Here is a 22,186-nt window from a genome sequence, read left to right as displayed (position 1 = left end):
GGGGGAGGGAGGCGAGAGGTGTGTGAGGGGTGCGGAGGGAAGTAAACTTCAAGTGCCTAAGGGAGGCTGGAGATTCGGATGAGGGGTTGATGGATGGATGGATGGTAGAAACAGGGAGGAGGAGGAGTGGGAACCAACCTGCAAAAACCACCAGGCCAAAGCACCACTCGGTGTTGCGGAGAACACATCCACGTAGCAGCATGTTGTGGTTGTCCAGCGGGTATTTATTCTCTTTCCAGTACAGGGTCCCCGGGAATCTGTCCAGTTTATTGTTCGGAGGCTCACAGATGACCTCTCCTATGGGGGGAACACAAGGACATTAATATTCAGCCACACCCACCACCCCCCCCCCCCACCCCACCCACCCCACGGCAAGAAAGACCCTCCCCAGAGGGTCAAATCCTTGGTGCGTGGACCTCAGGCCAAAGGTTCCCCAAGGGGTGCGTCTTTGCACTCTGACCGTTGACCCCTCACCTCGACGTGGACATGGGTTAACCGGAGGAAGTGCAAACATTCACGAGGACGATACCAGAACTAAGAGGTTATAACCATCCGGAAAGGCTGAACAGGCCGGGGGCTCTTCTCTCTAGAAACGAGGAGGCTGAGGGGGTGACCTGAACGAGGTCTTTAAAATTCTGGAAGAGTTTCGATAGGGTCGACGTAGAGAAGATGTTTCCACTCATGGTGGGAGAGACCAGAACTAGGGGGGGCCATCAATATCAGACAGTTACTAATAAATCCGATCGGGAATTCAGGAGAAACGTCTTTACCCAGAGAGTGGGGAGAACGTGGGACTCGCTCCCGCGGGGAGAGTGGGGAGAACGTGGGACTCGCTCCCGCGGGGAGAGAGGGGAGAACGTGGGACTCGCTCCCGCGGGGAGAGAGGGGAGAACGTGGGACTCGCTCCCGCGGGGAGAGAGGGGAGAACGTGGGACTCGCTCCCGCGGGGAGAGAGGGGAGAACGTGGGACTCGCTCCCGCGGGGAGAGAGGGGAGAACGTGGGACTCGCTCCCGCGGGGAGAGAGGGGAGAACGTGGGACTCGCTCCCGCGGGGAGAGAGGGGAGAACGTGGGACTCGCTCCCGCGGGGAGAGAGGGGAGAACGTGGGACTCGCTCCCGCGGGGAGAGAGGGGAGAACGTGGGACTCGCTCCCGCGGGGAGAGAGGGGGAGAACGTGGGACTCGCTCCCGCGGGGAGAGAGGGGAGAACGTGGGACTCGCTCCCGCGGGGAGAGAGGGGAGAACGTGGGACTCGCTCCCGCGGGGAGAGAGGGGAGAACGTGGGACTCGCTCCCGCGGGGAGAGAGGGGAGAACGTTGCACTCGCTCCCGCGGGGAGAGAGGGGAGAACGTTGCACTCGCTCCCGCGGGGAGAGAGGGGAGAACGTGGGACTCGCTCCCGCGGGGAGAGGGGGGAGAACGTGGGACTCGCTCCCGCGGGGAGAGAGGGGAGAACGTGGGACTCGCTCCGGCGGGGAGAGGGGGAGAACGTGGGACTCGCTCCGGTGGGGAGAGAGGGGTGAACGTGGGACTCGCTCCCGCGGGGAGAGAGGGGAGAACGTGGGACTCGCTCCCGCGAGGAGAGAGGGGAGAACGTGGGACTCGCTCCCGCGGGGAGAGAGGGGAGAACGTGGGACTCGCTCCCGCGGGGAGAGAGGGGAGAACGTGGGACTCGCTCCCGCGGGGAGAGAGGGGAGAACGTGGGACTCGCTCCCGCGGGGAGAGAGGGGGAGAACGTGGGACTCGCTCCCGCGGGGAGAGAGGGGAGAACGTGGGACTCGCTCCCGCGGGGAGAGAGGGGAGAACGCGGGACTCGCTCCCGCGGGGAGAGAGGGGAGAACTTGGGACTCGCTCCCGCGGGGAGAGAGGGGAGAACGTGGGACTCGCTCCCACGGGGAGAGAGGGGAGAACGTGGGACTCGCTCCCACGGGGAGAGAGGGGAGAACGTGGGACTCGCTCCTGTGGGGAGAGGGGAGAACGTGGGACTCACTCCCGCGGGGAGAGGGGAGAATGTGGGACTCGCTCCCGCGGGGAGTGGTCGAGGTGTATCCCGGAGATGGATTGAAGGTGGGGCGGGGGGGGGGTTGGGGGGAAGCTGGATAAACACTGGAGGGAGAAAGGAATAGGATATGTTGATGGGGAGGAAGGTCTGAGAGGAGGCTCACGTGGAGCAGAGGGGCCGAATGGCCTGTTTCTGTGCTGCTGAACTGTGGCTATACTTCAAATAGGCAGCTGGTGGCACCATTGTACCCCAGCAACAAAAGGTAACCTGGGAGAGACGAGAATAAACAGTTTACTATCCATCAGTAGCCTCTCATGTGAAAGCACACAGGGGCGCAAAACAGTCCAGCACCCGGCCAGTCACTGCCCTTGGCTTTCACAATCCATGAACATATTAAAGTGCCCATAAAAAACAGCAAGATATGGGACAACTAACAAATAGATTCCAGCCTGTAACTCACTCCCGGGTATCTGTTATTCTGTATATAAACCCCCCCGAACCCCTCAATTAGATTCCAGTCTGTACCGCACTCCTAGGTATCTGTTATTCTATATATAAACCCCCCCGAAACCCTCGATTAGATTCCAGTCTGTACCGCACTCCCAGGTATCTGTTATTCTATATATAAACCCCCCGAACCCCTCGATTAGATTCCAGTCTGTAACTCACTCCCGGGTATCTGTTATTCTATATATAAACCCCCCGAACCCCTCGATTAGATTCCAGTCTGTAACTCACTCCCAGGTATCTGTTATTCTATATATAAACCCCCCGAACCCCTCAATTAGATTCCAGTCTGTAACTCACTCCCGGGTATCGGTTATTCTATATATAAATCCCCCCCCGAACCCCTCAATTAGATTCCAGTCAGTAACTCACTCATTGGTTTCTGTTATTCTATATATAAACCTCCCCGAACCTCTCGATTAGATTCCAGTCAGTAACTCACTCCCGGGTATCTGTCATTCTATATAAAACCCCCCCGAACCCCTTGATTAGATTCCAGTCAGTAACTCACTCCCGGGTGTCTGTTATTCTATATAAAACACCCCCGAACCCCTCGATTAGATTCTAGTCAGTAACTCACTCCCGGGTGTCTGTTATTCTATATAAAACCCCCCCGAACCCCTCGATTAGATTCCAGTCTGTAACTCACTCCTGGGTATCTGTTATTATATATATAAACCCCCCCTGAACCCCTCGATTAGATTCCAGTCTGTAACTCACTCCCGGGTATCTGTTATTCTATATATAAATCACCCCGAACCCCTCGATTAGATTCCAGTCTGTAACTCACTCCCGCGTATCTGTTATTCTATATATAAACCACCCCGAACCCCTCGATTAGATTACCTTAGATATTCCACTTACCGTCAAACTTTGCCAGCTTGTTGGTATCTCCCAGTTCAGAGGTTACGGGTAATGCTTGTCGAACTTTCATGTTGGTTTCTCTGTGGAATATACCAGGTGATTGGTTAGTTCCGTGTGCTGTTGTCTCCCCTCTCAAAGCGGTACAGACCCCTGGGCAGATAATAGCCCGACCACCCCCACCTCGCCCTAGTATCACAGCAAAGTGGCCAGTCGGGTAGCTGGATGGTGAGTGACTCTCAACCTCGTGCCCAAGACCACAGAGTTGCATTTCTCTAGCGCCCTGCACCACCTCAGGATATCCCTAAATGCTTCACATCCAACATAACCCGCCCCTTTTTTTTGGAGTGTGGTCACTGTTGTAATGTGGGAAACGCAGCTGCCAATTTGCGCACAGCAAGCTCCCACAAACAGCAATGTGATGTCGATTGAGGGATAAATATTGGGCCCCAGGATACTGGAGAGGACTCCCCACCCACCCCTGCTCTCCTTCCAATAGCAGCCGTGGGATACTTTACGTTCACCTGAGGGGGCAGATGGGGGCCTCAGTTTAACGTCTCATCCTGAGATATGGCCCCTCCGACAGCACGGCGCTTCCTCGGCACTGTCCCTCCGACAGTGCGGCGCTCCCTCGGCATTGACCCTCCGACAGTGCGGCGCTCCCTCAGCACTGACCCTCCGACAGTGCGGCACTCCCTCAGTACTGACCGTCTGACAATGCAGCGCTCCCTCAGTACTGACCCTCCGACAGTGCGGCACTCCCTCAGTACTGACCCTCCGACAGTGCGGCACTCCCTCGGCACTGTCCCTCCGACAGTGCGACGCTCCCTCAGTACTGACCCTCCGACAGGGCGGCGCTCCCTTGGCACTAACCCTCCGACAGGGCGGCACTCCCTCAGTACTGACCATCCGACAGGGCGGTGCTCCCTCAGTACGGCGCTCCCTCGGCACTGACCCTCCGACAGGACAGCGCTCCCTCGGCACTGACCCTCCGACAGGGCAGCGCTCCCTCGGCAATGATACTGGGAGTGTCGGCCTGGATTACGGAGGTCAAATCATTGGAGTGGGGCCTCAAACCCATGACCTTCTGACTCAGAGGTGAGAGAATGATGCACAGAGTCACAGCTGAGCAGACACTGCATTGTACACTTGCAAATCCAGTTGTCTGGATCTGGGGCACGTGGGGATTCCTCACTGTGCTCCGGTCCCAACAGCATTAGTCAAGCTACTCCTACCGTTGCATGATGGAACTGAGGGGGGGTTGTGGGAGAAGATGAAACCTCGTAGCTCATCCTGGCCACAAATTCACAAAACCCCCTCCCTGGCCAAGAGGCAGTGGGAGGATTCGCTCCCCCTGTTCACCTCCCTTGGTTTAGCACCTGCCGGAGATTGAAAACATGATCTTTAGCATTCGGCACAGCTCAGATCTTAGAGGGAAGCTGTTCCGATAGAGGCCCCTCTTTTTTAAATAGACCCTGTAGACTGTTTTCTGTATTGTGCTGTTTAAATAGACCCTGTAGACTGTTTTCTGTATTGTGCTATTTAAATAGACCCTGTAGACTGTTTCCTGTATTGTGCTATTTAAATAGACCCTGTAGACTGTTTCCTGTATTGTGCTATTTAAATAGACCTTGTAGACTGTTTTCTGTATTGTGCTGTTTAAATAGACCCTGTAGATTGTTTTCTGTATTGTGCTATTTAAATAGACCCTGTAGACTGTTTCCTGTATTGTGCTATTTAAATAGACCCTGTAGAGTGTTTCCTGTATTGTGCTATTTAAATAGACCCTGTAGAGTGTTTCCTGTATTGTGCTATTTAAATAGACCCTGTAGAGTGTTTCCTGTGTTGTGCTATTTAAATAGACCCTGTAGACTGTTTCCTGTATTGTGCTGTTTAAATAGACCCTGTAGACTGTTTCCTGTGTTGTGCTGTTTAAATAGACCCTGTAGACTCTTTTCTGTATTGTGCTATTTAAATAGACCCTGTAGACTGTTTTCTGTATTGTGCTATTTAAATAGACCCTGTAGACTGTGTCCTGTATTGTGCTATTTAAATAGACCCTGTAGACTGTTTCCTATGTTGTGCTGTTTAAATAGACTCTGTAGACTGTTTTCTGTATTGTACTGTTTAAATAGACTCTGTAGACTGTTTTCTGTATTGTACTGTTTAAATAGACTCTGTAGACTGTTTTCTGTATTGTGCTGTTTAAATAGACTCTGTAGAATGTTTTCTGTATTGTGCTGTTTAAATAGACTCTGTAGACTGTTTTCTGCGTTGTGCTGTTTAAATAGACCCCGTAGACTGTTTTCTGTATTGTGCTATTTAAATAGACTCTGTAGACTGTTTGCTGTAATGCGCTGTTGAAACCAATTAAATTTGCTCAGTAAATAGACTCTGCTTGCTGAAAGTGGGACTGTTTGCTACGACTCATGACCTAAGCCTTGCCTTCAACTCAAATGCCAACACATTAGTGCCAACTGGCACTCTGCTCAAACTTACCCATCAAGCTCTGCTGTTTCAATGTAACACAGCCCATGGGGTTCACTGCTGGACAGCAACAGGAGATCCGCCTAGCAACAAACACACACAGACAGAGCCAATCAAACGACAGAGACAACAACACATTTCATTTATATAATACCTTTAACATAATAAAACAACCCTCGGATGCATCACAAGCAGTGTTATGCAACAAAATGTGACCCCGAGCCGCATGAGGAGATATTAGGGACAGGGGGACCAAAAGAGAGGCCGATTTTAAGGAGCGTCTTAAAGGAGAGGAGGGAGAGAGAGAGAGGCCAAGAGGGAAAGGCGGAGAGAGAGGGAGACATATAGAGGGAGGCGGAGGGGGAGGAAATTCCAGAGCTCAGGGCCCCCCCAGGCAGCTGAAGGCACGGCTGCCAATGGTGGGGTGATGGGAATCGGGGGATGGGCAAGAGGCCAGAATTATAGGAACGCAGAGATCTCGGAGGGTTGTAGGGGCTGGAGGAGTTTACAGAGATAGGGAGGAGTGTAGGGGCTGGAGGAGGTTACAGAGATAGGGAGGGGTGTAGGGGCAGGAGGAGGTTACAGAGATAGGGAGGATCATAGGGGCTGGAGGAGGTTACAGAGATAGGGAGGGATGTAGAGGCTGGAAGAGGTTACAGAGATAGGGAGGGGTGCAGGGACTGGGGGAGATTACAAAGAAAGGGAGGGGTGTAGGGGCTGGAGGAGGTTACAGAGATAGGGCGGGGTGTAGGAGCTGGAGGAGGTTACAGAGATAGGAAGGGGTGTAGGGGCTGGAGGAGGTTACAGAGATAGGGAGGGGTGTAGGAGCTAGAGGAGATTACAGAGATAGGGACGGGTGTAGGGGCTGGAGGAGGTTACAGAGATAGGGAGGGGTGTAGGAGCTGGAGGAGGTTACAGAGATAGGGAGGGCTGTAGGGGCTGGAGGAGGTTACAGAGATAGGGAGGGGTGTAGGAGCTGGAGGAGGTTACAGAGATAGGGAGGGGTGTAGGAGCTGGAGGAGGTTACAGAGATAGGGAGGGGTGTAGGGGCTGGAGGAGGTTACATAGATAGGGAGGGGTGTAGGAGCTGGAGGAGGTTACAGAGATAGGGAGGGGTGTAGGAGCTGGAGGAGGTTACGGAGATAGGGAGGGGTGTAGGGGCTGGAGGAGGTTACAGAGATAGGGAGGGGTGTAGGAGCTGGAGGAGTTTACAGAGATAGGAAGGGGTGTAGGAGCTGGAGGAGGTTACAGAGATAGGGAGAGGTGTAGGAGCTGGAGGAGGTTACAGAGATAGGGAGGGGTGTAGGGGCTGGAGGAGATTACAGAGATAGGGAGGGATGTAGGGGCTGGAGGAGGTTACAGAGATAGGGAGGGGTGTAGGGGCTGGAGGAGGTTACAGAGATAGGGAGGGGTGTAGGGGTTGGAGGACGTTACAAAGATAGGGAGGGGTGTAGGGGCTGGAAGAGATTAGAGATATAGGGAGACGTGTAGGGGCTGGAAGAGGTTACAGAGATAGGGAGGGGTGTAGGGGTTGGAGGAGGTTACAGAGATAGGGAGGGGTGTAGGGGCTGGAGGAGGTTACAGAGCGTGGGGTGGGAGGAAGAGGCTGTCGAGAGATGTGAAAACGTTCGCTCAAAACACTAAGTCTCTCACTTTCATTCCCAAACAAATAGCTCATTAAACTGAGTCTGATGAACAAAAGTGGTTCGGAGTCTATCTTGTTTAACAAGAAATGCTCTGAAGGGGTCCACTTCCTGTCAATACAAGTGACTTCCTGCTGTCATGATATTTGGTCACACTTGTCAATCTTTACCACAGTAAGTTCCTATGTCAACATTTCCCATGCAGAGTTTTCTATGTAAACCGTCACGGCGCTGTTACAAACCCTGTCCTTTATGTAACCGGCATTCTTTTTTATTCTTTTATCAAACGATAGTCATTGTTGACCACGGTAACAGGGACAGGGTGAGATTTGGTCATGTTGAAAATGCGCCAAGCCGCCTCCGCCCTCTCCGGCCGCGTGACTGGCTGGACGGGAAAGGTACGCACCGCCACAAACTGGTTGTTCTCGAGCTTGATGATGTCACCAACGCGGACGTGCATCCACTTGTCCTTCTGGAGTCTGCGGGAAGAGGGCAGGAGCGTCAATCCTTCGGGTGCCAGGCTATAGGCCGAAGCCCTGGCAAGATCCAAAATGGACACTGGGCCTCAAACGGCAACCCACCGCCCCCTCCCCCGCCAACCCACCCCTCCCCCGCCACACCCAACCCACCGCCCCCTCCCCCGCCAACCCACCCCTCCCCCGCCACACCCAACCCACCGCCCCTCCCCCACCAACCCAACCCACAGCCCCCTCCCCCGCCAACCCAACCCTCCCCCGCCACACCCAACCCACCGCCCCCTCCCCCGCCACACCCAACCCTCCCCCGCCACACCCAACCCACCGCCCCCTCCCCCGCCACACCCAACCCTCCCCCGCCACACCCAACACACCGCCCCCTCCCCCGCCAACCCAACCCTCCCCCGCCACACCCAACCCTCCCCCGCCACACCCAACCCACTGCCCCCTCCCCCGCCACACCCAACCCTCCCCCGCCACACCCAACCCTCCCCCGCCACACCCAACCCACCGCCCCCTCCCCCGCCAACCCACCCCTCACCCGCCAACCCAACCCACCGCCCCCTCCCCCACCAACCCACCCCTCCCCTGCCAACCCAACCCACCGCCCCCTCCCCCGCCACACCCAACCCTCCCCCGCCAACCCAACCCACCGCCCCCTCCCCCACCAACCCACCCCTCCCCCGCCAACCCACCCCTCCCCCGCCAACCCAACCCACCGCCCCCTCCCCCGCCAACCCAACCCTCCCCCGCCACACCCAACCCTCCCCCGCCACACCCAACCCTCCCCCGCCACACCCAACCCACCCCCCTCCCCCGCCAACCCAACCCTCCCCCGCCACACCCAACCCACCGCCCCCTCCCCCGCCAACCCACCCCTCCCCTGCCACACCCAACCCACCGCCCCCTCCCCCGCCAACCCACCCCTCCCCTGCCACACCCAACCCACCGCCCCCTCCCCCGCCAACCCAACCCTCCCCCGCCACACCCAACCCACCGCCCCCTCCCCCGCCAACCCAACCCTCACCCGCCACACCCAACCCACCGCCCCCTCCCCCGCCAACCCACCCCTCCCCCGCCACACCCAACCCACCGCCCCCTCCCCCACCAACCCACCCCTCCCCGCCACACCTAAACCACTGCCCCCTCCCCCACCAACCCACCCCTCCCCCGCCACACCCAACCCACCGCCCCTCCCCCACCAACCCACCACCCCCCTCCCCCACCACACCCAACCCACCGCCCCCTCCCCCACCCCTCCCCCGCCAACCCACCCCTCCCCCGCCACACCCAACCCACCGCCCCCTCCCCCGCCAACCCACCCCTCCCCCGCCACACCCAACCCACCGCCCCCTCCCCCGCCACACCCAACCCACCGCCCCCTCCCCCGCCAACCCACCCCTCCCCCACCACACCCAACCCACCGCCCCCTCCCCCACCCCTCCCCCGCCAACCCACCCCTCCTCCGCCACCACACCCAACCCACCACCCCCGCCCCCCCTCCCCAACCCTCTCCGCCACACCCAACCCAACGCCCCCTCCCCCGCTAACCCACTCCGCCAAGCCACTGCCTCCCCCTCCCACCCTTCCATGGGAGCGAGTCCCACATTCTCCCCACTCTCCGTGGGAGCGAGTCCCACATTCTCCCCACTCCCCGTGGGAGCGAGTCCCACATTCTCCCCACTCCCCGTGGGAGCGAGTCCCACATTCTCCCCCACTCCCCGCGGGTGTGAGTCCCACATTCTCCCCGCTCCCCGCGGGAGCGAGTCCCACATTCTCCCCACTCCCCGCAGGAGCGAGTCCCACATTCTCCCCACTCCCCGTGGGAGCGAGTCCCACATTCTCCCCACTCCCCGTGGGAGCGAGTCCCACATTCTCCCCACTCCCCGTGGGGGCGAGTCCCACATTCTCCCCACTCCCCGTGGGAGCGAGTCCCACATTCTCCCCACTCCCCGATGGAGCGAGTCCCACATTCTCCCCACTCCCCGTGGGAGCGAGTCCCACATTCTCCCCACTCCCCGTGGGAGCGAGTCAGACATTCTCCCTGCTCCCCATGGGAGCGAGTCCCACATTCTCCCCACTCCCCGATGGAGCGAGTCCCACATTCTCCCCACTCCCCGTGGGAGCGAGTCCCACATTCTCCCTGCTCCCCATGGGAGCGAGTCAGACATTCTCCCTGCTCCCCATGGGAGCGAGTCCCACATTCTCCCTGCTCCCCATGGGAGCGAGTCCCACATTCTCCCCATTCTGTTTCTCCTGAATTCCCCATTGGATTTATCAGCGACTCTCTCATATTGATGGCCCCCCCCCTAGTTCTGGTCTCCCCCCGCAAAAAGTGGAAACATCTTCTCTACGTCGACCCTATCGATCAGGTCACCCCCCCTCAGCCTCCTCTTCTCCGGAGAGGAGGGTTCCCCTTTGTCACACGCGATCCTCTGCCTGGGGAGGTCCGTTCCGGGGTTTGAAAGGTACCGCGTGGCGCAAGATGAGGGACTCACTTCCCGTTAACCAGCAGCTGAGACTGACGGTTGTTCACTTGTTTGTCACTCTTATGGCGAAACTAGAGCAGAGAGAGAGAGAGAGAAACTCGGTGAGGACAGAGCAGGAACAACATACGTTCCAGGGTTTGTCAACACAAACACTTCAACACAACTACCCCACGGCGGGAGCTCTTTCACTTCAGGGAGGGTTTATATTTATATATAAACAGGGGAGGTGAATGGGCCCATTGCACTTAACAGTAGGAGATTTACTATCGATTCAACCTTGAGACAGGGCAATCTGCCCCCTCCCCCTCCCCTCAGCCCTGCCCTCTCCCTCCCCCTCACCCCCACCCCCTCCTCACCACCACCACCCCCCCTCGAACCCCCACCAACCCCTCACCATCCCCACACCCCTGCTCACCACCACCCCTCTCGCCTACCCCTTGCCACCCCCCACCACTCCCCCACCCCTCAACCACCCCCCCTCGCCCCTTACCACCCCCCCGCCCCGCCTCACCTCCCCCTCACCCCCCTCCCGTCACCCCCACCTCACCCCCCCACCACCCTCCCCTCACCCCCACCTCACCACCCCCCCATCCCCTCCCCCCCCCCCATCCCCTCCCCCCCCCACCCCTACCCCCCTCAGCCCCCCCCACCTCCCCCCTCGGCCGTGCCCTTCCCCCCTCGGCCGTGCCCTCCCCCCCTCTCTCTCTCCCTCCCTCTCCCCTCAGTTGCAACACTCTTGGTCTCTCCCAGTTGAACCCCGACCTTTTCTGGGCAGACGAGGCCACAACACAGCTGACCAAGTGGCGAGGGTGAAACTTTCCTCTCTGAAGTCCAGCCCAGCCCCGGTGTAAACTGAACCGGCAGAGGGACCGAGGGGCTTGCCGTGTTCAAACAGCACCTCTCCGACAGCCGCCAAGAGGTAGGTTAATTCACCTCAGAGAAACATCCCCTTTGAATTTAGCAGCACATTCACTCTGGGAGTTGGGAACAGGAGAAGGGAAACAGGTGCAGGAAGGACTCAGCAACAGCGACAAGCTGACCTCTGACCACCAACCTCGCTTCGGCTTCAATGGAATGCTCTCCTCTTCTCGTCACCTTCATCCCAGGCTTTTACGAAAGAACTTTGCTCATCAAGGGACAGGGAACATTGGATTGTCAGGAGCTGAAGGAGTTTGGAGGGCGCTGGGTCAAAGGTGGGGGGGGGGGGGGGGGCGGGGCCACAAGACGTTGCTGGGTCAAGAGGGGTGGCCACAAGCGGGTGCTGGGTCAAGGGGGGGGCCAGAAGAGGGTGCTGGGTCAAGGGGGGGGGCCACAAGAGGGCACTGGGTCAAGGGGGGGGGCCACAAGAGGGCACTGGGTCAAGGGGGGGCCACACGAGGTCACTGGGTCAAGGGGGGGGGCCACAAGAGGGCACTGGGTCAAGGGGGGGGGGCCACAAGAGGGCACTGGGTCAAGGGGGGGGGGCCACAAGAGGGCGCTGGGTCAAGGAGGGGCCACAAGAGGGCGCTGGGTCAAGGAGGGGGGCCACAAGAGGGCGCCGGGTCAAGGGTGAATCACGGATGTATCAGGTCAAAGGTGAGCAGCAAGAGGGCGCCAGGTCAAGGGTGGGCCGCAGGTGGGCGCCGGGTCAAGGGTGAATCACGGATGTATTAGGTCAAAGATGAGCAGCGAGAGGGCGCCAGGTCAAGGGTTAACCACAGAGGCATGAGGTCAAGGGTGAGCAGCAAGGGACGCCAGGTCAAGTGACGTGGGACGGTCAATCGGGAACGAACGCGAGCTAGGTGGGGAGAGTTCATAACGGGGTCGCGTGTCGGTGGGCTACGGGAGGAGACGCTGCCAAGGGAGCATCCGACCTACCGAGGGCCCCTCACCAGGACAGAGGGCAGATTGTCACAGGGAACCCGAGGCGTGAACCGCAGCTACGTCAACTGCTCATCCTCTGCTTCGGGAAGCCTGGGGGGTGGTGAGGGGTCACGGAGAGCTACCTCAGAATGAGAGCGCTGCACGGAGAGCGTCGGGAAAGACTCACGTAATCGTCGGTGGCGTCTTTGACGGCCGTGATTGTCAAGACTAGAACCAAAGGCACAATGGTGGTGAACCAGGAAAGTGAGGAAATCTGTGGGATCAGCTGGAAAAAGGGAAAAAGCCAGGAAAGGGGGTTAGTGCAACGGAGCCGGGAGGAACAAACCGGGATAGCGAGCTGACATTCCGGGGAAGAGGCACTGCGTCAAATTGAGGAAATCCTGCCTGCGCCCAGCAGGAGATGGGTACCCACTTCTCCCTAACGTAGCCACCGGGACCCTCCCAGCACCAGGAGCCGGGGTGGGGCACAGGCCTAGCAGTGCGGCCTACCTCGCTTCCCCTCCACCCCGCCCCCATCTCTGGGGACCAGAGGCCTTGGCCCAGCCCCTCCTCAACAGCCTATAGACCAGCGGTGTGGCTTTTTTGAGGTCGGCCGCTCCCCCTGGCTACCCAGGAGGCGCCAAGGGGTGAGGGGAGGGGGGGGGTGCGGGATTAAACTTCGAGGCCCTCAAAGGGCCCCCGAGGGCGTTGGCAGAATCAAGCAGAGGCCTGTGCCCCCTCCACCCTCTCACAAAGTTCCCTACTAAATACAGTTACGTCCACCTCAACTGCCCGAGGCTGGCGACGGAGGTGGGAAGGGGAGAGAAGGCATCTCAGAATGGCTTGGTTGCCGGCGGGGGGGGTCACGGGGACCAAGGAGGGCGTCGGGCACCCGACAGGCCCGAGTTTGGGCCTTCAACTGGTGGGGGGTGGTGGAGGAGAGGCCTAAGCTGGGATTGGGCCCAGTTATTCGCTCCGCTGTGCCAGCCCGCTGGCAAAAGGCAGGCGGAGATGAGGGAGTTAAAAATTCCAGGCCCAGGTTGGCGTCAAGTCAGTCCGCACAGCCTTCGTTCCCGAGGGAGAGAGAGAGAGACACCTACCTCGGCATTGTGGCCTTCAACCGGAGGTTAAGAAGGGCGGCAAAATCAAAAACACAGCGACCCTCCCATTCAGGCACATTTCTGAGAGCAGGATACGTGAAAGGCAGCCAACCAGGACGAGTTCAGGCCTGACTGGGCCTAGCAAAACAGGCTTTCCTTCGCAGTGTACAGGGAGCTGAAGCCAACTGGGCATCAGCCATCCCCAGTGGTGTTTTTTTTGAAGGAGGGAACAGCTCGATTAAACTGACAAAGTTTCATACAGCACAGGAGGCCATTCAGCCCAGCTTGGCTGTGCTGGCCCTTGGAAAGAGCCATCCAATCAGTCCCGCTCCCCAGCCCCGGCTCTTCCCCCCCCCCACCCCCCCTCCATATCCTGGCAAATTATTCCCCTTCCAGTATTTATCCGATTCCCCCCCTTTTGAAAGTTCCTATTGAATCTGCTTCCGCCTCCCTTTCAGGCAGCGCCTTCCAGATCACAACAACTCGCTGTGTGTAAGAAAAAAAAATTCTCCTCGTCTCCCCCTCTGGTTCTTTCCCCGATTCTCTTCGATCTGTGAAACGACAGGAAAACGGGGAGCGAGAAAGAGGCCAAAACACAATGAAAACAGATCCTCGGGAGGCCCACAGCAGTGGGCAGCTAGGCTGGATACCGAGAAATGCAAAGCAGGCCTCGGATCCCGTTGCGGTTCAGGTTTTCCTGTGGATTTGACGAGATATCAGGGGCCATAAATCCTGAAGAAAATTTGGGAAGTTGAAAATGAAATTTGTGGCTGACTTTCTCTCTCTCTCTCTCTCTCTCCCCTGGCGAGAGCCACTAAAGTTTGGAGCCACAGGATGTTGGCGAAAACTAGGCCTCAACTCCACACGAGGGCTGAAAACACAGACGCGCGAGAGGGTTCGGGGTGGGGGTGGGGGAGATTTTGCAGGAGGACGACGGCGCTTGAAGGAGCCGCGTCTCGTGTCTGGAGTTTTAACCCCCGCTGCCCCCTGCCCGCGTTAACCTTTGACCCCCCCCCCCCCCCCACCCCAACCGGCAGTCACAGCTCAGCAAATGGAGCGGGGGGTGGTGGGGGGGGCCCCAAGGAACGGATTCCGCCAAACCAGCGGCTCAAAAATACCTGAAGGATCAACAGGAAGAGGAAGTAAGTATTGGCCACTTCTTGAAACTGTTCAAACAGGTTGACGGGCAGGAACGAGACGATGTTGTATTTCGAGGTCTTGATGCAGTTATTCTGGAAGGCAGAGCGGACAAACCGGTTAAGATTCCCCCGCGCTCCCCCAAACCCAGCGTCCCCAAGGGGAACACGGTGCACAGACCAGCCCTGACCGACAGGCTCCCCCCAACCCCCCACAACACTTGGCCATCGCCCCTGAACTCTCATTGGCTGAGGAGGGCACGCTGGCTTTCCCCAGTTCCCCCCCGCCCCCCCCCCCCTACCTCGCTTGACCATCTGGACTGTCCTGCTCGGGGGCCCCGTTCCGCCCGCCGCTTCCTTCGCTCCCCCTCCCACCCGGACTGCAGGATGCTGGAGGCTAAGGTCGGGTAAGGCCCCTGATGCCTCCGTGTTGAGTTCACTCCCATAAAGCCTTGGGGGTGGTGGGGGGGGTGGCGATGGGCCAGAGCGAGCGGAGGGGGGTGGGTGCAGAGAGAGGCGCCTGCGGACCAGATACTGAGTGACTGAGGGTGTGTGTGTGAGAGAGAGTGAGCGAGCGAGAACCCAGAGACCAGGTTTCTTTAAAATAAATTGGCGTATAATCTTGTGCCATACCAGGCCTCAGGCCTCAGGCAGGAACTGCTGGGTTTCTTGCTGAAGGGGAAGGGGAGAGGCCCCACAAGGAGTTGGAGCGCGTTCTGGAGAGCTGGCAAAAAAAAAGGGGGTGCTTTTGCCCCAATAGAAACAGGAAGCGTTGGAAATGCTCAGCACGTCTGGTGGCTTCAGTTCAGAGAGCAACAGAGGTCAGCCACCTTTCTTCAGAGCGAGTGCAGGTCGGGGACCTGACTCGTCGGGTCTGTTTCTCTCTCTCCCTCCTCCCTGCTGAGTATTCCCGGCATATTCTATTTATATCGCAGGTTTCCAGCGCCTGCACTACTTTGTTCTCCTGCATGTGTCCCAAGCCGGGCGTTTGTAAGTGCGGTTACGATTCAGTTTAAAAATGAGAAAACACTCAATACAAAGTGTAAATTTCCTGTTAACCACTTGCGTAGGTAGAAATATCACGATTGCAGGTGTGTTGGCTGTTGCTAACTTACTGGAAGGTTTTGCCATTTTTAAACTTACGAGCGAAACCAGGAGTCATGTGCAAAAGAAAATGTCACCGTTAGTTTAAGATATTCTCATTTGTACATGGGATTGTTGTTTGTGGTGCTTGTGAGGTCCAAGTCCTTTTGGATGCTGCTGTCCGGATATTATGGGGGGTGGGGGGGGGGGCAGGTTCAAAGGAGTGCAAGTGGCGAATGGTGAAGTTGTGCTCAATTGCCTGGCAACACGGTGATTGTGAAGTGTGTCAGCGTTAAACCTGAGCTCTTGATGGGCTTTATAAACGGAAGCTTCTGAGTACAAAAGACCAGGTAGTTTAGCTAAGCCGTATAAAAGAGTTCGACCCCACGGTTACTGTGGTTCCTGAATCTGGGCACCCGAAGGATGCGAGGGAGAGGGTTAAAGGGATGGGGGAGGAGAGGAGAAGGGGCCGAGAGTCCAAAGAAACACCAAGGCCCATGATTTCACTCCCCAGCCCTGCCTCCAGTGGATCCCAACGATCTATACATTGGAAGACGAGATCTGAAATGTCAAAAGGCACTACAGCTGGGACAGAACATTGTCCAGTACCGGACAAACCAGTAGCCTAGCACCCACCCCCCAACCCCCACCCACCTCCCCCACCTCGATTCTGCGCTCCTGACCACAGCACCGTCCACCCCGGCCTCAGCTTCAGTGCCGCCACCACCCCCCCACCCCCCGGCTGCCATTACTCACCGCGTACTGGAACTTCTCATTGTACCAGCGATCGTTCGCTCTCACCCGGCGCTCCTCCTCTGAAAGGAAAGAAGGACAAACGCTGAGTCCGTGAGGTGGTGTGGGGGTTGGGGGAGGGGGGCTGGTGCGTAGGGTGAGGCGGTGGGTGGGGTGGGGGGGAGAGATAGACAAAGCGAGAGAGAGAGAGAGAGAGAGAGGCTATTCCACACTGGGACCTCCGTCCTGCTCCCCACTGTGCTTCCATCCCAAGGTCATAACCATCAGGAAAGATTGAACAGGCCGGGGGCTCTTTTCTCTAGAGAAGGGGAAGCTGAGGGGGGGGTTGACCTGAGAGAGGTCCTTAAAATTTTCTGAAAAGGTTTCGATAGGGTGGATGGAGGGAAGATGTTTCTGCTTGTCAGGGGGAGACCAGAACTAGGGGGGGCCCATCGTTATGAGACAGTCACTGATAAACCCGATCGGGAATTCAGGAGAAACCTCTTTACCCAGAGAGCGGGGAGAATGCAGGACCCGCTCCCGCAGGGAGCGGGGAGAATGCGGGACCCGCTCCCGCGGGGAGCATGCGGGACCCGCTCCCGCGGGGAGCATGCGGGACCCGCTCCTGCGGGGAGCATGTGGGAATGTGGGACTCTCTCCCGTGGGGAGCGGGGAGAATGTGGGACTCACTCCTACGGGGAGTGGTCGAGGTGAATCACAGACATGGATTGAAATGGGGGGGTAAGCTGGATTAACACACGAGGGAGAAAGGAATAGAAGGATATGGTGATGGGGGAAGATGAAGAGGGGGGTGGGAGGAGGCTCGTGTGGAGCAGAAACACCAGCACGGAGCAGAGGGGCCGAATGGCCTGTTTCTATGCTAGAAAATTCAGTCTAACACTGTCCAGGACAAAGCAGCCCCGCTTGCTCGGCACCCCTTCCACAAACATTCACTCCCTCCACCACCGACGCACAGTAGCAGCAGTGTGTGTACCATCTACAAGATGCACTGCAGCAACTCACCAAGGCTCCTTCGACAACACCTTCCAAACCCACGACCTCTACCATCTAGAAGTTAAATCGACTGGTCTGTAACTGCAGGGCAGATTTTTACAACCTTCTTTGGACAAGGGCATAATCTTTGCAATTCTCCAGTCCTCCGGCACCTCCCCCGAATCCAGGGAACATTGAGAGATTATTGCCAGTGCCTCTGAAATTTCCACTCTCACTTCAATATTCTTGGATGCATCTCATCTGGTCCCAGTGCCTTATCAACTTTAAGTACCGACAGCTTATCCAATACCTCCTCCTCATCAATTTTAAACCCTTCTAGAGTCACAGAGGTCTACAGCACAGGAAAAGGCCCTTCAGCCCATCGAGTCTGAGCTGGTCAAATAAGTACCTAACTATTCTAATCCCATTCTCCAGCACTAGGCCCATAGCCTTGTATGTCATGGCACCGCAAGTGCACATCCAAATACTTCTTAAATGCCTCTACCACCCTTTCAGACAGATTCCCACCACCCCCGGGTGAAAAAATTCTTCCTCACATCCCCTCTAAACCTCCTGCCCCTTACCTTAAATCTACACCCCCTGGTTATTGATCCCTCCACCAAGGGGAAAAGATCCTTCCTGTCTACCCTATCTATGCCCCTCATAATTTTATACACCTCAATCATGTCCCCCCTCAATCTCCTCTGCTCCAGGGAAAATAACACAATCTATCCAATCTCTCCTCATAACTAAAACTCTCCAGTCCAGGCAACATCCTGGTGAATCCCCTCTGCTCTCTCTCTAGTGCAATCACATCCTTCCTATAATATGGACTGCAGAACTGCACGCAATACTCTAGCTGTGGCCTAACCAGTGTTTTATACAGTTCCAGCATAACCTCCCTGCTCTTATATTCTATGCCTCGGCTAATAAAGGCAAGTATCCCATATGCCTGCTTAACCACCTTATCTCCTGCCCCACTACCTTAAGGGACCGGTGGACATGCACACCAAGGTCCCTCTGACACTCGGTACTTCCCAGGGCCCTACCATTCATCGTGTATTCCCGTGCCTTGTTTGTCCTGCCCAAGTGCATCACCTCACACTGATCCGGATTAAATTCCATTTGCCACTGATCAGCCCATCTGACCAGCCTGTCTATATCCTCCTGAAATCTAAGTCTATCCTCCTCACTATTTACCATCCCGCCAATTTTCGTGTCATGCGTGAACTTACAGATCAACCCTCCTGGATTCAAGTCTAAATCATTTATATTTACCCCAAACAGCAAGGGACCCAACACCGATTCCTGTGGAACCCCACTGGACACAGGCATCCAGTCACAAAAACACCCCTTGACCATCACCTTCTGCTTCCTGCCAATTCTGGATCCAATTTGCCAAATTGCCTTGGATCCCATGGGCTCTTACCTTCATTATCAGTCACCCATGTGGGACCTTATCAAAAGCCTTGCTGAAGTCCAAGTAGACTACGTCAAATGCATTGCCCTCATCTACACACCTGGTCGCCTCTTCGAAAAATTCAATCAAATTGGTCAGACATGACCTCTTCTTAACAAAACCATGCTGATTGTCCTTGATTAATCCCTGACTCACTATGGTCCTTCATGGGCCCTACTCTTTCCCTAGTTACCCTCTTTCTCTTAATGTACTTGTAAAATAACTTTGGATTTTCCTTTATTTTACCTGCCAATGTTTTCTCAAACCCCCTTTTTGCTCTCCTAATTTCCTTTTTAATTCCCCCCTACACATTCTATATTCCTCTAGGGCTTCTGCTGTTTTGAACCCTCGGTATCTGCCATAAGCATCCCTTTTTCTCTTAGGTGTAGTAGGTGTCATTGTGTGTCAGTGGGTGAGGTTGTGCATCACTGGGTAATCTTGAGAGTCACTGGGTGAGATTCTGTGTCAGTGGGGGAGATTGTGAGTCACTGGGGGAGATTCTGTGTCAGTGGGGGAGATTGTGTGCCAGTGGGTGTCATTGTGCATCAATAGCTGATGTTGTGTGTCAGTGGAAAGTGACTGAGTGTCTTCCTGTCACCATGACCTGGGCAGCATCTGCCTCGTAGGTAAAGACAGATGCAAAGTATTCATTTAACATCTCAGTCACGCCTCTTGCCTCTGTGTAAATCCCCTTTCTGGTCCCTAATCGGCCCTACTCCTCCTCCTCCTCTTACCACCCTTTTATCATTGATGTGCTTATAGAAGACTTTGGGATTTCCTTTTGTGTTAGCTGCCAGTCTTTTCTCATAATCCTTCTTTGCTTCTTGTATTTGCTTTTTTCACATCCCTTCTGTATTCAGCTTGGTTCTCAATTGCATTCACCACTTGACCCGTCATGAACACAATTTTTCTTCTTTAACTTAATTTCTATCTCCTTTGTCATTCAGGGAGCTCTGGATTGGTTTGTTCCCTTTTGAGGGAACATACCTTGACAGTACCTAAACCATCTCCTCTTCGAAAGTAGCACACTGTTCAGCTACTGTTTTTCCCACCAGCCTTTGGTTCCAGTCTATCCGGCCCAGCTCCGTCCTTGCCCCATTGAAGTCCGCTGTCTGCCAGTTGATTATTCTCACTCTGGATTGACCAATGTCATCTCCCACCGTCATCCTAAACCTTATGATACAAAGATCACTGTTCCCTAAATGCTCCCCCACTGTCTCTTGATCTACTTGGCCCAACTCATTCCCAAGAACCAGGCCTAGCAGTGCCTCCTTTTGGTTGGACTGGACACATACGGCTGTAGGAAATTCTCCTGAACACAATCTAGGAACGCTTGTCCCTCACTGCCCCTTACACTACCACTATCCCAGTCTATATAAGGGTAATTAAAGTCCCCCATTATAATTACCCAATGACATTAACACCTTTCTGTAATTTCTTTGCAGATTTGTTCCTCTATGTCCTTCCCACCAGCTGGTGGTCGATACATTACACCGAGCAATGTAATTTCACCCCTTATTCCTTAGCTCCGGCTAAATCGATTCTGCCCTCAAATCCTCTGTCACATCCTCTCTCTCCAGGGCTGCAGTACTCTCCTTAGCTAAAAACGCCACACCTCCTCCTGGTTTCCCTTTCCTACCTTTTCTGAACACCTTGCAACCAGGAATATCCAACACCCAGATCTGCCCTTCCTTAAGCCAGGTCTCTGCTATCACCACAACATCATAATCCCATAAGGACCGTAAAATCTGTGCCTGCAACTCCCCAATTTTATTAACTATATTCCGTGCGTTCACATACACAAGTTAGGCTTCATTACTGGCTCCCTTACTCTGACTCCATCTATTAACTTACTACTCTCCATTTCAGTGCTATATGCCTCTCCCAGCATACCGAGCACCCTGGTATACCTCTCTAACATTTCTCTCCTGGTTCCCACACCCCTGCCAAATTGGTTTAAACCCTTCCCAACAGCAGTAGCAAAACACCCCGCAAGGAGCTCTCTCCCGGCTCTGTTCAGAGGCAACCTGTCCGGCTTGTGCGGGCGCCATCTCCCCCAGAGCCAGTCCCAGTGTCCCAGCAATCTAAACCCCTCCCCTCCTGCGCCATATTTCCAGCCACGCATTCCTCTGTCTTATCTTCCTGTTTCTGCACTCACTGGCACACGGTGCTGGGAGTAATCTGGAGATTGCGGAGAGGTCCGGCTTGCTTATTTTCCACCTGGCTCCCTAAATTCCGATTGCAGGGCTACATCCCCCTTCTGACCTGCGCTGTTAGTAGCAATGTGGACCCAACCTCAGGCTGTGTGCCCTCCCCCCACAAGAATGTCCTGCAGCCGCTGTGTGACATTCTCGATCCTAGCGCCAGGGAGGCCGCAAACCACCCTGGAGTCACGTTGACAGACCCCGAACTAAAGAAGCCCCTATCGGTACTGACCTTCCACTCCTCCTCCTCCCCTCCTGTATAGCTGGGCCTCCCGTCAGTGCCTCAGGCTTGGTTCTTGCTACCCCTCCTCCAAGGAACCATCACACCCACCCCCCCAACCCCCACTGATATCAAGAATGGAAAACCGGGTCAGCGAGCAGGACCCCTGGTCGCTTGTTGGACCCGCTTGTCCCTAACTTGCGGTGTGACCACCCCTCTGAACGCGCTGTCCGCATGGTTCTCTGCCTCCCGCTTGTACCTCAGTGACTCCAGCCTCAGCTCAAGCTCTGAGACAAAGAGCTCAGCCCGTGTGCTGCCGATGACACTTCCTGCGCTCGCCTCGTTTCATCCCCCTTGCTGAAGGAGCGCCGCACTGTCGGAGGGTCGGCGCCGAGGGAGTGCCGCACTGTCGGAGGGTCAGTACTGAGGGAGTGCCGCACTGTCGGAGGGTCAGTACTGAGGGAGTGCCGCACTGTCGGAGGGTCAGTACTGAGGGAGTGCCGCACTGTCGGAGGGTCAGTACTGAGGGAGTGCCGCACTGTCGGAGGGTCAGTACTGAGGGAGTGCCGCACTGTCGGAGGGTCAGTACTGAGGGAGTGCCGCACTGTCGGAGGGTCAGTACCGAGGGAGCGCCGCACTGTCGGAGGGTCAGTACTGAGAGAGTGCCACACTGTCAGAGGGTCAGTACTGAGGGAGCGCCGCACTGTCAGAGGGTCAGTACTGAGGGAGCGCCGCACTGTCGGAGGGTCAGTACTGAGAGAGCGCCACACTGTCAGAGGGTCAGTACCGAGGGAGCGCCGCACTGTCAGAGGGTCAATACTGAGGGAGCGCCGCACTGTCGGAGGTCAGTACCGAGGGAGCGCCGCACTGTCGGAGGGTCAGTATCGAGAGAGGGCCGCACTGTCGGAGGGTCAGTACTGAGAGAGGGCCGCACTGTCGGAGGGTCAGTGCTGA

At 56.3% G+C, this 22,186-nt stretch overlaps 1 protein-coding gene across 1 annotated transcript in view; it reads right to left on the bottom strand.

Annotated features, from left to right (window-relative positions):
- Window positions 1-138: 138 nt before the first annotated feature.
- The window catches only part of LOC121275153 (phospholipid-transporting ATPase ID-like), a gene marked incomplete at its 3' end in the record, with an annotated part of 29,114 nt that continues 7,066 nt past the window's right edge, over window positions 139-22,186 (bottom strand). Inside the window, exons 2-9 of the mRNA XM_041182571.1 lie at window positions 16,381-16,439; window positions 14,524-14,637; window positions 12,493-12,591; window positions 10,473-10,534; window positions 7,905-7,977; window positions 5,868-5,938; window positions 3,372-3,451; window positions 139-297 (exon numbers count right to left, since the gene is read on the bottom strand). Coding sequence (XP_041038505.1) covers window positions 139-297; window positions 3,372-3,451; window positions 5,868-5,938; window positions 7,905-7,977; window positions 10,473-10,534; window positions 12,493-12,591; window positions 14,524-14,637; window positions 16,381-16,439 — 717 coding nt within the window. The remainder of the gene's footprint in view (window positions 298-3,371; window positions 3,452-5,867; window positions 5,939-7,904; window positions 7,978-10,472; window positions 10,535-12,492; window positions 12,592-14,523; window positions 14,638-16,380; window positions 16,440-22,186) is intronic.

This window comes from Carcharodon carcharias, unplaced genomic scaffold (genome assembly GCF_017639515.1).
Source record: "Carcharodon carcharias isolate sCarCar2 unplaced genomic scaffold, sCarCar2.pri scaffold_1098_ctg1, whole genome shotgun sequence".
Classification (NCBI taxonomy): Eukaryota; Metazoa; Chordata; class Chondrichthyes; order Lamniformes; family Lamnidae; genus Carcharodon; species Carcharodon carcharias.
Note: the sequence above shows the minus strand (reverse complement) of the source record. Positions and strands in the feature narration are given on the sequence as shown.